Consider the following 17,136-nt stretch of genomic DNA (forward strand, 5'->3'; position numbering starts at 1 on the left):
AATAGTTCCATGTTAAAAAGTAATTACCTGATGGGCTTCCCTGGTGGCGCAGTGGTTGGGAGTCCACCTGCCAATGCAGGGGACACGGGTTTGTGTCCCGGTCCGGGAAGATCCCACATGCCGCGGAGCGGCTGGGCCCATGAGCCACGGCCGCTGAGCTTGTGGGTCCGGAGCCTGTGCTCCGCAACGGGAGAGGCCAGAACAGTGAGAGACCTGCGTATCGCAAAAAAAAAAAAAAAAAAAGTAATTACCTGACAGAACTTTGTGTATCTGTCCTTTGCCTGACTCTGATTCATTCATTCTTTATATTTCCAGCATGTCTGTAATGTACCAGTCCTGATTCTGGGAATATAGCAATGAACAAAAAGAAAAGAAATATTTGCCCTCATGAATCTCCCACTAGAGTGGGAGACAGGAGGCAGAGACAGACAAAAAACAAAATAAATAAATTTATGTGATATGTTAGATAATGATAAGAGCTATGGAAAAACTTAGAGATCATTGTTCTAGTTGTCTATTGCTGTGTAATAAACTACCCCAAATGTAGTGGCATAAAACGGCAATCATCTTATTTTGCTCAGTCTCTGGTTTGGGAATTCGGACAGGTGACAACAAGGATGGATTATCTCTGCTTCACAGTATCTGGGGCCTCAGTAGGGGAGATTTGAATGGTTGGGGCCTAGAGTCATCTGAAGGCTTCTTTGTTACAGGTCTGGCACCTGGGTTGAAGGTTAAGCTAAGCTGGGATGTCAACAGCAGTGCTTACCTGAAGCCCATGCCACATGGAGAGGTCATTATCACAGCATGGTGGCCTCAGGGCAGTCACACACTTCTTTATGGCAGCTCAGGGCTCCGAGATATAGTGTTCCAGCAAATAAGGCAGAAGCTGCTGTCCTTTTATGACCTGGCCTTGGAAGTCACATAATGTCACTTGTACCATACTCAGTTGGGTGAAGCAGTCACAAGCCCCCCGCTCCCAGATTCAAGGAGGGAGGGACTTAAACCCCACCTCTGCATGAGAGGCATAGCAAAAAATTTGCAGCCAAGTTTTTAAAGTGTCATGGGAATATTTGGGGAATATTTTATCCTTATTGTTTTGGGTTGAAGTCAAAGAGAAAATGTTCCAGGCCCAAAGTAGATGTGGAGGTGGCTGGAATGGAGGGGAATTTCATGATGGGATCAAGACCAGAAGGAGAACTCAGGCCAGGGAATAGAAGCAGAACAATGATGAGGCTGGATTAAGTAGAAATGACAGAGTATTTAGATTACCAAACACGGATCACTCTTTATCCTAATCTATTTACACTCTTACCTAAATTCTTTAAAATACAGCCTATGTAATTGAATCATTTTTTCAGATGCTTGGGCAATGTCCATAGAATGTTTTCTTTTTAGCCTTATATCCACGTACTGATCATATGGACATTATGCTTGAATTGCCCCTTCCTCATACCCTCTTGCCTTTCTGGAAAACTGCACATCATTGTTTACAATTTAGCCCAGGTCAGATATCATCTCCTCTGCATAGCCCTCCATGACCCCACCTTCAAGTAGAGCTGCGTACTTCTTCCTTTGCGGTTTTTGTTTAAGGACTGTGTATATACCTCTTTTATAGCACTTATCACAGTGTACTAAGATGACTTGCTTTATTGACTGTCTTTCCCACCAGACTGTTTGTTCTTCATGGCGACACCATATCTTATTCATCTTTGTACTTCCAGTGCCTCTACGGTTACTGGTACATTTAGACACTTAGTAAATGTTTGCATAAACATTCAGTTGGAATTGAATGGAATATAGTTTTCTTATTCCCAAGGTTTTCATAATTGCCTGGCTTCAGGGATGATCAATCTGCTCTAAAGAATACCAAGGCTCTTGCCCTTCTCCTGAATGCCTTCTGAGATAGCAGATGTAGTACATTAAGACATTGCTAGATTTATATCTCTGGCCCAGACTTCTCCTCTAAGCTGCAGACTAGGTCAGCTTTCTTTGCTGTGTGCTCTCAGAATGTTTATTTCCTTTTACTTATTTCAGTTCATAATTCCATATTCATTTGTGAGGTTGATTAATGTCTGTCCTCCCGCTCGACCATACAGTTGTGAAAACAGGGGTTGAGACTGTTTATGCTCACACTTGGGTTGCTGGTGATGGGTGCCTGGCACATAGTAGACAGACGCTCCACCAACTTTTGCTCATTGAATGCTTGGATTGTCATTGTTTACCTGTCTCATGGTCTGCAGTGATAAGGAACTGTCATAGAAGAGATGGAGGTTACCAGAAAGTAGTATAAGGAATTATTGATTAGCATTTATTTTAGTTAATTATTTAGTTAAATAATTTAAGTCTAAATAAAATACAGAAATCTGTTATGTAGTACAGCTTTCTTAATCAACTAATTTCAGAAACCTTGCATTTCTTTTTTGTCCAAGGTAAGCAACAGTGGAGCACAGATTATTGCAGGATTTGAAGATGGCGTTGTTCGAATTCTTGAACTTTATGATCCAGAAGGGCTCACAAGTTTTGTGGGACGGAAGAGAGTTTCAGATGCAGATATTTGTTTGAAACAGGTTTTCAAACCTCATACGTCTCCTGTCACTGCTTTAGCTTATGATCGTGATGGAGAAGTTCTAGCCACAGGGGTAAGTAGTAGATTTCCTTGTGTTTCCTATTGAATTTTCCTGGTTAACCCTGCCTTGTTAGTCTTCCTACTTAATGATGCCTTATTTGCTTATATTCCTTTCTGAGAATATATCCCTATTTTGTTTTCTTTGTATTCAGATTCTTTCAGTATAGTCTGTGCATGACATTTAAAAATATTCTTACAAATTGAGTTGTAATGCTTATTTTAAATGAACAGAAATGTTCAACTGGGAATCATGCAACATGTTTTATGTATAATGAACGTTTTATAACCTAGGTATGTTCTTATGTGGAATTGGCCTAAATGAAGAGAATAAACATGTAAATGCTTTATGCATAAATAGGTGAGCGTATGCATTGTGGAATTTTTTGTGAATCTTATATACAGGTATGGTGAGCATCTTTTCAGAAACACATACAAGAAAACATGGTTTGTCAAGTGTTCTCATGGGGAAAATGAAGCAAATATTTGAAACAAGAATGTTCCCAGAATAACCTGGGGAAATATGATCATTGTAGGTATACGTATACAGTGGGTGTAATATAGCTGTTAAATGCTTCTTTGTACTGTATGCAATATGTTTCATAATAATATATATTTCGGTATCTCTCTTTTTCTTAGAGTAAAGATCAAACTGTCTTCTTCTTTGAAGTGGAAAGGGGTTATAAGCCAATCGGTTATATTACTACTCCTGGACCTGTTTGCCAGTTAACCTGGTCTACAGCCTCTCATGTAAGTAGTTATTTGTCTTCGTGTTTAAGTCTCAGTTACTACGTAGTGAAGTGATCTGGTAGATAGAGAATAGTGGGTGGAATTATTAGCTCCACTCCTGGGTCCCGCTGTGAGGGGCCAGGGAAGCTGCTCAGCTTTACTAGTGGAACATTACTCAGGAGCTTCAAGCCCTTCCCATTACCTCCTCCTTCTTCCATAATCTAATTATTGTATCAGACTTTGCTTCAACAATGGAGACTTCAGCCCAAAACACAACATGTCAGAATGTGTTGGGTGTACTTGTCCTCATGTTTAATCTCTTTACTTCCCTTCTGCTCCCATTCCAGCTCCATTTTCTCTTCTAATCTTCCGTTGCCTCTTTTCTAATAACAATTGGGGATTCAGTATTGATTACTAATCTTATTTAATGCCCCTAATTTCCCTAATTTTGAGCATAGGATAATTCAGTCACCTGAATATTGATTGAATGTCTAAACCAGGTACTTGTACTAGGGTTCCAGCATAATAATAATGCTGATGAACTGTGTAGAGGTACTGTCAGGATTTTGGAGGTGGGGGGTAACATCTGTAATCTATTTTAAGCTCTTCTAAAGAAAATGGCTATAAAAATATAGTAGTACCTAGAAAAAATATTTTTTTAATTAACAAATACTCATTGTTTTCATCTTTGCTAGGCCCTGGCAATGGATTCAATAAGCAGTATATAACAGTATCTTCTGAAGGAGAAAAAAAAATACACATGTTTAAGAAGTTATATTGATCTGTGATAGAATTATTTAAGATTTCACAAGGGAATGGGTGACTAAATTATCAGTGATATCAGTGGTATAGACAATACGTGCTGTGAATATAGAGCATGTATATCAAGAAAGGGAATATCAAGAAAGGGAGAAGTTAACACATGATGTGAGTTAGTTGAGAGGAGGAGAGTGCAAGTTGTGTAGGCGAAGGAAAGAGAGCTGCAAAGGATGCTCTGTGTTAAAGCATGAGCTATTGTATCACAACATATAATATTTTGTGCATCCTTCAATCATTTCCCTATATAACAAAGTTTTAAAAAACCCAGCATTTTTCAGGGGTTGGAAACGATGGGTGGGAAGGGGGTGGGTGTGACTATAAGGGGCAGCTTGAGGGAGATCTTTGTAGTGGTGGGATAGTTTATGTTTTGATTGTGGATGGTTGCATGAATCTGCACATGTGATAAAATGACACAGGACTATACACGCATTCTATATTAATGTTGATTTCCTAGTTTTGATATTGTTGCAGAAGAAGTAACCAGTGGGAGAAACTGGGCAAAAGGTATAAACCTCTTTGTACTATCTTTGCAGCTTCCTATGTATTAATAGTTACTTCAAAATAAGAAACTAAAACGAAAATTAAGGCAGAAAAGACACACACCCCCAAAAAAACAATTCAAAAGTCATTTCAGGCAGTGGTGCCAATTAGCAATTATATATCTAGTATTATTTGGGAATTACTAATGTAAGTTACTCTCATCTCACAATATATACATGCACCAAATCATCACGTTACGCACCTTAAACTTACACAATGTTATGTCAGTTATATTACAATGAAGCTGAGGGAAAAAAGTAAATTAACATGTGTAACTGATACTGCACACTTCAGTTGTCCAAATAGCAATAGCTGTTAGCCCCTACCAGCTCACTGGTCAGACCTCCTACCTTTCTGAATGCATTAAGCTTCTGCTTTTTGGTTTATTTTGGTTTCCAATAAAGCTGCATCACACACAGAACCATTCCATCTGCAGTGGTCACTACCATGATCACTTAGGCAGCAGTGTGGAGAAGTTACAAGGGAGCCAAATGAGAGGCAGGTAGATCTATTGGACAGCTGTGTTCCAGAGAAGATGTGACCAAAGTGTGAAAGACTGTGTGGATAAGAGATAGGTAGAATTGACTGAACTTGGTGATCTTCCGAATTTCTGGGGGTGATTTTGATGTGTCTAAATGAAATTCATTAGAGTTTTTCTAAGACATGTTTTTTTTCCTCCTGCATTTTTCTGAGAACACCATTCTCCCTGTTACCTAAACCAGAAAATCTTTAGAGCCATCTCTTCCCTACCTCTAACCACCCTGCTTTGGTGGTTCACCAAGCCCCCCCATTGGTTATGCACCCTAAACATCTGTTAAATCTGTCTCTTCCTCTATGTTGTCTTGTTCCTCTTTGTTTCATGCATTAAGCTTTGAACTTGATCTTCTCTGCCTAAAATGACCTCCTTCTTGTCATCCTAGCACACATCAACTCACTATATTTTAACACACACACAGTTTACTAATATTTTATTAAGGATTTTTGCATCTACATTCATAACAGAGTGATAATTTCCCCCTTTTGTAATGTCCTTGCCAGGTTTGGAATCAAGGTATTTCTGTCCTCTTTTTTTTTTTTTTTTTTTTTTAAAAATAGTCTTTTCTATTCTCTGGACCTGATTTGTTGTTTGTAGGAGGATTTTTAATAATGGATAGAATTTCTTCAGTAGATGTCTTCTTTTAGCAGTTTATAGTTCTATAACTTCCAACCCACAATTTTATACCCAGTGGTGGTATCTTTCAAAAATGAAAGTAAGTAAACAATAATGTGACTTTTTGGATGAAATGAGCAACTCCTGTTCTCATGCAGCTTAGGGTTGTGCAAATGTTTTAAAGGCAAAGGCCCAGCAGAATGTCAGGCTCCCTTTTCTGCATTTCCCTTTTCTCTGGTATCATGTGCCATCAGGTCCTAACTTTCTTGTCACGTTGAACTTCAGCTTGTGTCTATTCATCTCTGAGAGAATGCCTAAAACTTTAGAACACTGCATTCTGTTTGGCTTCTAGGTCCCATGCAGTAAGTTGACCAATGCCCTTAGGAGAACAAGTGCAGAGAATGCCCAGCTCACCTCACCTAGCTTCCCTTCTCCTGCTATCTTGGCTCTTAGAGCTGTGGCTCTACTGGTTTCTCTGTGTTGTCTTGAACTAGCTGGTTTAGCAAAGTTTTCATGTGTCATTGAATTCAGTTTGCTAACATTAGTATTTTTCATCTATGTTTATAAAAAAGATTTGGATAATATTTTCTGTCTTCATAGTTCATCATCAAGTTTGTTATTAAGGTTTTTTTCATCTCCTAAGATGAGTTGTAAACTATTCTCTCTCTCTATTCTCTTGAAGAATTTGTAATATATTAGAATTTTGAGTTTTTGGCAGACTTGGTAGTAGAGCCATCAGAGCATAGGGGTTTTTTTTTTGAGGTGCTTTAAAAAAATTAATTCAATGCCTTTAATGATTATAATTCTTCTTTTTAAATTTTAAAGTATAATTGACATAAATAAGTCTCAGATATGCGACATGATTTGATAATTGTATACATTGAGAACTGATCACCACAATAAGTCTAGTTAACAACTATTACTATACATGAGAACTTTTGAGATCTACTCTGAGCAACATTCAAATATGCAGTACAGTATTATTAACTATAGTCATCATGCTGTACATTACATTCCCATGACTTATTTTATCACTGGAAATTTGTACATTTTGAACCCCTCCATTTTATCATTACCCAACCCCTGCCTCTGGCAACTACCAGTCTGTTTACTGTGCCTAATGTTTTTTTCTTTTTTAAAGATTCCACATACAATTGATATCATGCAATATTTGTCTTTCTTTTCCTGACTTATTTCACTTAGCATAATGTCCTCAAGGTCCATCCATATTGTTGCAAATGATAAGATTTCATTCTTTTTTATGGCTGAATAATATTCCATTGTGTACATATAATCACAATGGAATATTTTCTTTATCCATTCACCCTTCAATGGAAACATAGTTTCCATATCTTGGCTATTGTAAAGAATATTGTGATAAACTTGAGGGTGCATGTATCTTTTCCAGTTAATGTTTTCATCTCAGATAAATACCCTGAAGTGGGATTGCTGGATCATGTGGTAGTTCTATTTTTAAGTTTTTGAAGAATCTCCACAATGTTTTCCATAGTGGCTGTACTGATTTATGTTCTCACCAACAGTGCACAAGGGTTCCCTTTTCTCTACATCTTAGCCAACATTTCTTGTCTTTTTGATAATAGCTATTCTAACAGGTGTGAGGTGATATCTGATTGTGGTTTTGATTTGCAGTTCCCTGATGATTAGTGATGTTGAGCATATCTTCATGTACTTGTTGTCTGTCTCTATGTCTTCTTTGGAAAAATGTCTGTTCAGATCTTCTGCCCCCTTTATAATTGGATTCTTTGTGCTTTTTTTTGCTAATGAGTTGTATGAGTTCTTTATGTATTTTGGATATTAATCCCTATTCAGATAGATTATTTGCAAATATTTTTGCTTATTCATAAGGTTGCCTTTCATTTTGTTGAGTTCTTTGCTGTGCAAAAGCTTTTTTAGTTTGGTGTAGTCTCACTTTGTTTTATTTTTGTTTTTGCTTTTGTTGCCTTTGCTTTTGGTGTCAGATCCAAAAACTCATCACAAAGACCAATGACAAGGTAAAGGAACTTACTGCCTATGTTTTCTGTAAGGAGTTTTATGGTTTCAGGTCTTACGTTCAAGTCTTTAATTTGTTTTGAGTTAATTTTTGTGCACGGTATAAGATAGTAGTCCAGTTTCATCCTTTTGCGTGTGGCTGTCCAGTTTAACCAACACAATTTATTGAAGAGACTGTCTTAACCCCCTTGTGTAGTCTTGGCTCCTTTGTCATAAGTTAATTTACCATATATACGTGGATTTATTTTTGGGTTCTCTATTCTGTTCCATTGATCTCTATGACTGTTTTTATGCCAATACCATATTGTTTTAATTACTATAGCTTTGCAGTATAGTTTGAAATCAGGTAGTGTGATGCCTCCAGCTTTGACTTCTTTCTCAAGATTGTTTTGGCTATTCAGGGTCTCTTGTGGTTCCAATCAGATGTATTCTTCTTGATTTAATTTTGGTAAGTACATTTTTCCCCCCTAGGGAACTTGTTTATTTCCTTTGAATTTTCAATTTTTTTGTCTGTAATTTTCATAATATTCTTAATGTCACAGGATCTGTAATGATGTTTCCTTTTCAGTTTTTTATACTGGTCATTTTTTTCCCTTCCTCTTGCTTAATCTTCCTAGATGTTTGTCAATTAGTGTTTTCAAGGAACTTTTCACTTTATTGATTTTATTTTGTTTTTTATTTTATTAAGTTATATTCTTTTATTACAATCCTACATTTACTGTCTTAAGGTTTATTTTCTTGTTTTCTAATTTCATGAAATGGATATTTATATTTTATTATTCTTCTTTATATGTATCTTTATGTGTACCTTATAAAGCTATAGGCTTTAATGTATCCCACAAGTTTTGATAATGTAGTATTTTTATTATCATCCAGTTGAAAATATTTTCTCAGTTTCATTTTGATTTCCTTTACCTATGGACTATTAAAAAGTATTGATATTTTATTGTTTATTTATTTTTAATCTTTTTTTTTTTGGCTCTATTGGGTCTTCGTTGCTGTGCACAGGGTTTCTCTAGTTGCGGTGAGTGGGGGCTACTCTTTGTTGTGGTGCACAGGCTTCTCATTGCAGTGGCTTCTCTTGTTGTGGAGCATGGGCTCTAGGTACGCGGGCTTAGTAGTTGCAGCACATGGACCCTAGAGTTCATGGGTTTCAGTAGTTGTGGTGCATGGGCTTAGTACTTGCAGCGTGTGGGCTGTAGGGTGCACAGGCTTTAGTAATTGTGGCTCATGGGCTCTAGAGCACAGGCTCAGTAGTTGTGGCACACAGGCTTAGTTCTCTGTGACATGTGGGATCTTCCTGGACCAAGGATTGAACCTGTGTCCCCTACATTGGCAGGGAAATTCTTGACCACTGCACCACAGGGAAATCCTTTATTTTTATTATTTAATCTTTATTTTTATTGAAGTATAGTTGATTTACAATATTAGTTTCAGGTGTACAATATAGTGATTCAGTATTTTTATAGATTATACTCCACTTGAATTGATTATAAAATATTGGCTATATTCCCTATGCTGTACAATATATTCGTGTGGCTTGTTTATTTTATACATAGTAGTTTGTACCTCTTAATCCTCTACCTGTACCTTGTCCTCCATCTCCACTGGTAACCACTAGTTTGTTCTCTATATCTGTGAGTCTGTTTCTGTTTTGTTATATTCACTAGTTTGTTTCATTCACATATAAGTGATAACATACAGTATTTGTCTTTGTCTGACTTATTTCACTAAGCATGATACCGTTCAGGTCCATCCATGTTGTTGCAAATGCAAAATTTCATTCTTTTTTATGGCTGAGTAACTACATCTTCTTTATCCATTCATTTGTTGATGAACAGTTAGATTGTTTCCATGTCTTAGCTGTTGTAAATAATGCTGCTATGAACATTGGGGTGCATGTATCATTTCAAATTAGTGTTTTTGGGTTTTGTTTTGTTGGGGATATATACCCAGAAGTAGAATTGCCAGATCATATGGTAGTAATATTTTTAGCTTTTTTAGTAACCTTCGTACTGTTTTTTTACAGTAGCTTCATCAATTTACATTCCCACTGACAGTGTACCAGGGTTCCCTTTTCTCCACATCCTCCCCAACACTTATTAATTATGGTCTTTGGGTTGATAGCCATTCTGGCAGTTGTGGGATGATATCTCATTGTGGGCTTTGATTTGCAATTCCCTGATGGTAGTGATGTTGAGCATGTTTTCATATGCCTGTTGACCATCTGTATGTCTTCTTTTAAAAAAAATGTCTATTCAGGTCTTCTGACCATTTTTAAAATTGTTTGTTTGGATATCAAGTTGTATGAGCTGTTTATATATTTTGGATATTAACCCCTTATGGGTCATGTCATTTGCCAATATTTTCTCTTGTTTAGTAGGTTGTCCTTTTGTCAGTGGTTTATTTTGCTGTGCAAAAGATTAAGTTTAATTAGGTCCCATTTGTTTATTTTTGCTTTTGTTTCCTTTGTTTTAGGGAACAGATCCAAAAAAATTTTGTATGGTTTTGGTCAAAGAGTGTTCTGCCTATGTGTTCTTCTAGGCGTGTAATGGTTTCTGGTCTTACATTTAGCTCTATAATCCGTTTTGTGTTTATTTTTTGTATATGGTGTGAGAAAATGTTCTAGTTTCATTCTCTAACATATAGCTGTCCAGTTTTCCCAACATCATTTATTGAAGGGACTACTTTCCCTATTGTATATTCTTGCCTCTTGTTGTAGATTAATTTTGCCCATAAGTGTGTGGTTTATTTCTGGACTCTCTATTCTGTTCCATTGATCTATTTGTCTGTTTTTATGCCAGTACCGTACTGTTTTGATTACTGTAGCTTTGTAGTATAGTCTGAAATCATGGCATGTGATACCTCCAGCTTTGTTCTCTTTTTTCAAGATTGCTTTGGTTATTCAGTGTCTTTTATAGTTCCATATAAATTTTAGGGTTATTTGTTTTATTTCTGTGAAAAATGCCATCAGTATTTTAATGGGCATTGCATTAAATTTGTAGATTGCCTTAGGTAGTATGGTCATTTTAACAATATTCTTCCAATTCATGAACATGGGGTATTTTTCCATTTCTTTGTATCTTCAACTTCATCAATGTCTTATAGTTTTCAAAGTATAGATCTCCTACCTCCTTGGTTAAGTTTATTCCTAGGTATTTTATTCTTTTTCATGTGGTTTTAAAAAGGACTGTTTTCTTACTTTTTCTTTTTGGTAGTTCATTATTAGTATATAGAAAAGCAACAAATTTCTGTATATTAATCTTTTTTTGCCTTTTTTATTTCTGTTTATTGTAAAGTTTATTTATTTTTACAATTGCTTCAATTTCAACATTTGCAAGGACAACCACAGAAACAAACTTTTTATCAAATTTGTTGTCATATCCTAGTATATGCCTAAATTCTTAGAAAATGTCATTTTATATTTGCAAACATTCACTCCGCTTAAGCATACTTTGGGGTGATTGATATGTTCGTACATGTAAAATAGATTCTAGGTAATCAAGAACTAAAGCATCAGACGATCAGGAACAAAAGTTTGCAAATTAACCTTGAATAAGATGTTTATAAATGAATATTTTATCAGTCTGGCATTCTGCTATAACAGAATACCATATACTAGGTGCCTTAAACAACAAACATTTATTTCTCACTGTTCTGGAGGCTGGAAGTCTGAGATCAGCCTCATGGTCAGCATGCTCAGATGCCAGCATAGTCAGATTCATAGTGAGGGCCTTCTACCTGCTTTCCAGATCACTGCCTTCTTGCTGATTCCTCACATGGAGAGAGAGCGAGCTCTGGTCTCTTCATCTTACGAAAGTACTAGCCCCATAATGGGGGCTCCACCCTAAGGACTTCATCTAAATCTAATTACCTCCCAAAGCCCCCACCCCCACATAGGGTTTCAACATATGGATTTTGGAGGAACCCAAATATTTAGTCCATAGTAAGTGGCAAGCAGTTATTCCCTAAAAATATTTGATTTCAGGAAGTGTATTTTACTGAAGATCATTTAGGATATGTTGTTAGTATCTAAAATATTTGGGATACATTATCTAACCTTTCAATATTAGCATCCAACTTGTATCATTTCTTGAATAAGACAAGGATAGACTGATTTTTTCAAGTTTTGAGAGAGATTAATGAATCAAAAAGAATGACAAGATTAATAGTTGCTATATTCTTAAAGTTATGAGAATTAAAATATTCAGTATTTTTCATCATGGGAAGAGTATGTTTACTAATTATCAAATTGGAAAATTGAAATGATACACTTCAGTTCATCCCCAAAATGCAATATTACTCAAGTGATAAAAGCTTAATAAATGTATTTTTGAGTGCAGTACTTGAAAATTTGAAAAAAATGCTCTCCACAATGAAGGGGCTTTGATTTAGCTAGTTCTTATTGGTAGTTTTTCCAATGTTAGTAACTTTGTCATATAGAGTAATTACAGAGTATAACCAGTGGGTGACTATTACATTAACTATGATTTGTCAATTGAATCTGTTAATTTAATAAGGAGTAAATGTCTAGGTCTTAACAATAACAGTGGAGTTCTTCGTAGTACTTCACAAATACCCAGCCAACCCTTGTCAATTAATTTGTTTAGCGGAATTTAGATGACCTTCATAAAATATCCTCTTGATTTATCTAGTCACGTTGTAAATAAAAAGATTAATCAAGGTGTAATACAAAAGAAAATGAGTTTCCTTTTATAGAATTTCACTTGATTAGAAAAAGAAATCTATAAAATGTGGTAGAGAAGTATTAAAGCTCCTTATTCCTATAGGGCATATATTCTGCTGCTTTGATTCATTTTGGGGATGAAGTCTATAAATAAATGTATATGTAAGAAAACCACAGCATTTTCTCTTTAGATGATTCTGAAGTTTTCTAGTTACCTAGCAAAAATGGCATGGCATGCATATATATGTATATATGCATATATGTGTATATACATAATATATATGTCATGTTTCTGTATACATATATGCATACTGTACATAAATATCAGTCTTCAAAATTTAAATAAATTTACTGGTTGTTGACATATAGCTTTTCATGAAGGAATTTTGTAAGACAGATTAAAGACAGGAAGAATAGAAACTGCAAAACAGTGCCTCTCTTACATCTTTCATCTCTAAAACATAAACTACATTCAGTCATCAAGGATACAGACCTTCATGAAGGATAGAGAAGTATAATGAAATTGAATTTTCAGGTATTTTAGAATTAACAATGTGATGAGAGTGACTTACTGTGATACACATGATGGATGAAAAATATCTGGTTGAGTTATTACAATTACAACGATGATTTTGTCATTTTATCACAAAAAATAACCCAACATCTTCCACTTGAATAAGATTACTTAAGAATGTGTGCATAGAACATACAATTGGGTAAGGGTCTGCATTAGCTCATGGAGTACTAGGTGGCTCAATTCAACCTTTTCATGAGGATAAATAAAAGGTTTGACAGAATAACCAAGGCATCTTATTGGTGGTGTGAGATGTAGCACAAACACTGGGAAAACTTCAAGTACCGAAAACTGATTCTGCTAAGAGGGCAGGTATATTCTGATCAAAAGGAAAAAAAGGAAAGAAAGAAAAAAAACAGAGCCTCAAAAATTGGCTATCTTTTTTTTTTTTTTTTTTTTTTTTGCGGTACGTGGGCCTCTCATTGTCGTAGCCTCTCCCGTTGCAGAGCACAGGCTCGGGGCGTGCAGGCTCAGCGGCTCCGCGGCATGTGGGACCCATGCGGACCGGGGCACGAACCCGTGTCCCCTGCATCGGCAGACGGACTCTCTCAACCACTGCACCACCAGGGAAGCCCAAAAATTGGCTATCTTTTTGATGTCCTCCTTAGTCTATGGAGACTCATGTTCAAGATGAGGGCATAGCAAAGGAAGAAATTATGACAAACCTTCACTAACTTAAGCTTTTTTTTTTTCTTTTAAGGTTTAAACAAGGAACCAGCTAAAGGATCCATTCTAATTCACTATTTTTTTCTAACTCTCCCTCCATCCATCTCCCTCTCCTCCTTGGCAACCACTAACTAAAGCTTATATCCCCCAAAACTATGTACTAAGATAAAGATGAACCATAAGTTAAATAGCTCTAAAATGCACACTTATGGCCCTGTGTTGGATCACCCAAGTGATTTGGAAATCTTCAAATATGAAAATTGGAATAATGTAGTTCTAGACTAATAGAAACCCCAGAAGACCTCAGGAGAAAGAAACTCTTTCCTCCTCTACAGGGGAAAAATATTCTAACATCAAGTAAAGAAAGGTTGATTGAAAATTCCAATAAATTGTTTCTCTAACATTATTTCCAATGTCTGGATGCTTGAAGGGAATAAGCTGATGAAGCCATGTAGAGACACGTGACCTTGATTTATATTTTTGGGTATCTATGAGTGAAGATATTCCTTGGATAAGGAATGTTGTTGCTACCATTGGCTGTATCAGGAAGACAGACAATTGCTAATGGCTCAAGATTTTATAAAAATATTGATGAACTAGTTGTTGGCCAGGGCATCCAGTGCTAAGATGACTACCAGAAGTATCTCCAACTATGTTGACCCTTGGGTCCTGACCTTTATCATGGGTGTCCTGGTTAAGGGATGTAAAACAGCAACTCTCCAGTGGGTTTATCATGCATGATGGTAGTTGATACCATGTGTACAGTGTATGACTGTATATTAATCTTGTATTTTGCAACTTTATTCTAATACAGACTTTAAGATTTTTCTATATATAGTATCATGTCATCTGTAAAAAGTGAGTTTTACTTCTACCCTTCCAATTTGTCTTATTTTTCTTATTTGATTGCTGTTGCCAGGCCTTCCAATACTATGTTAAAAATATTAATAGAATTGGTGAGAGTGGGCATCCTTGTCTTTTTCCCGATTTTATAGGAAAAGCTTTCAGTTCTTCACTATTGAGTATGATGATAGCTCTGCGTTTGTCATAAACGGCCCTTTTTATGTTGAGGTATGTTCCCTCAAGGCCAACATTGATAAGTTGTTTTTTGTTTATCATGAATGGATGTTGAAATTCGTGAAATGCTTTTTCTGCATCTATTGAGATGATAATGTGATTTTTTTAACATCTTTATTGGAGTATAATTGCTTTACAATAGTATGTTTCTGCTTTATAACAAAGTGAATCAGTCATACATATACATATGTGCCCATATCTCTTTCCTCTTGCATCTCCCTCCCTCCGAGCCTCCCTATCCCACCCCTCTAGGTGGTCACAAAGCACTGAGCTGATCTCCCTGTGCTATGCGGCTGCTTCCCACTAGCTATCTATTTTACGTTTGCTAGTGTATATATGTCCATGCCACTCTCTCGCTTTGTCACAGCTTACCCTTCCGCCTGCCCATATCCTCAAGTCCGTTCTCTAGTAGGTCTGTGTCTTTATTCCCGTCTTACCCCTAGGTTCTTCATGACATTTTTTTCCCTTAAATTCCATATATATGTGTTAGCATACGGTATTTGTCTTTCTCTTTCTGACTTACTTCACTCTGTATAACAGACTCTAGTCCACCCACTTCATTACAAATAGCTCAATTTCATTTCTTTTTATGGCTGAGTAATATTCCATTGTATATATGTGCCACATCTTCTTTATCCATTCATCCGATGATGGACACTTAGGTTGATTCCATCTCCGGGCTATTGTAAATAGAGATGCAATGAACATTTTCATACATGACTCTTTTTGAATTATGGTTTTCTCAGGGTATATGCCGAGTAGTGGGATTGCTGGGTCATATGGTAGTTCTATTTTTAGTTTTTTAAGGAACTTCCATACTGTTCTCCATAGTGGCTGTACTAATTCACATTCCCAGCAGCAGTGCAAGAGTGCTCCCTTTCTTTTTTTTTTTTTTTTTTGCAGTATGCGTGCCCCTCATTGTTGTGGCCTCTCCCGTTGTGGAGCACAGGCTCCGGACGTGCGGGCTCAGCGGCCATGGCTCACGGGCCCAACCAGTCCGCGGCATGTGGGATCTTCCCGGACTGGGGCACGAACCTGTGTCCCCTGCATCGGCAGGAGGACTCTCAACCACTGCGCCACCAGGGAAGCCCGAATGTTCCCTTTTCTCCACACCCTCTCCAGCATTTATTGTTTCTAGATTTTTTGATGATGGCCATTCTCACTGATGTGAGATGATATCTCATTGTAGTTTTGATTTGCATTTCTCTAATGATTAATGATGTTGAGCATTCTTTCATGTGTTTGTTGGAAGTCTGTATATCTTCTTTGGAGAAATGTGTATTTAGGTCTTCTGCCCATTTTTGGATTGGGTAGTTTGTTTTTTTGTTATTGAGCTGCATGAGCTGCTTATAAATTTTGGAGATTAATCCTTTGTCAGTTGCTTCATTTGCAAATATTTTCTCCCATTCTGAGGGTTGTCTTTTGGTCTTGTTTATGGTTTCCTTTGCTGTGCAAAAGCTTTGAAGTTTCATTAGGTCCCATTTGTTTATTTTTGTTTTTATTTCCATTTCTCTAAGAGATGGGTCAAAAAGAATCTTGCTGTGATTTATGTCATAGAGTGTTCTGCCTATGTTTTCCTCTAAGAGTTTGATAGTTTCTGGCCTTACATTTAGGTCTTTAATCCATTTTGAGCTTATTTTTGTGTATGGTGTTAGGGAGTGATCTAATCTCATACTTTTACATGTAGCTGTCCAGTTTTCCCAGCACCACTTATTGAAGAGGCTGTCCTTTCTCCACTGTACATTCCTGCCTCCTTTATCAAAGATAAGGTGACCATATGTGCGTGGGTTTATCTCTGGGCTTTCTATCTTGTTCCATTGATCTATCTTTCTGTTTTTGTGCCAGTACCATACTGTCTTGATTACTGTAGCTTTGTAGTATAACCTGATTCCTCCAGCTCCGTTTTTCGTTCTCAAGATTGCTTTAGCTTTTCGGGGTCTTTTGTGTTTCCATACAAATTGTGAAATTTTTTGTTCTAGTTCTGTGAAAAATGCCAGTGGTAGTTTGATAGGGATTGCATTGAATCTGTAGATCACTTTGGGTAGTAGAGTCTTTTTCACAATGTTAATTCTTCCTATCCAAGAACATGGTATATCTCTCCATCTATTTGTATCATCTTTAATTTCTTTCATCAGTGTCTTATAATATTCTGCATACAGGTCTTTTGTCTCCTTAGGTAGGTTTATTCCTAGATATTTTATTCTTTTTGTTGCAGTGGTAAATGGGAGTGTTTTCTTGTTTTCACTTTCAGATTTTTCCTC

General features: G+C 36.6%; 1 protein-coding gene across 2 annotated transcripts in view; it reads left to right on the forward strand.

The window, feature by feature from the left end:
- CFAP44 (cilia and flagella associated protein 44) overlaps positions 1 to 17,136 on the forward strand; it is a 136,415-nt gene that overhangs the window by 40,810 nt on the left and 78,469 nt on the right. For both annotated transcript variants that reach the window (XM_067738887.1, XM_067738886.1), the window contains 2 exons: positions 2,430 to 2,639; positions 3,263 to 3,373. In XM_067738887.1, coding sequence (XP_067594988.1) covers positions 2,430 to 2,639; positions 3,263 to 3,373 — 321 coding nt within the window. The remainder of the gene's footprint in view (positions 1 to 2,429; positions 2,640 to 3,262; positions 3,374 to 17,136) is intronic.

The sequence above is a fragment of the Pseudorca crassidens genome, chromosome 5 (genome assembly GCF_039906515.1).
Source record: "Pseudorca crassidens isolate mPseCra1 chromosome 5, mPseCra1.hap1, whole genome shotgun sequence".
In the NCBI taxonomy this organism is placed as follows: domain Eukaryota; kingdom Metazoa; phylum Chordata; class Mammalia; order Artiodactyla; family Delphinidae; genus Pseudorca; species Pseudorca crassidens.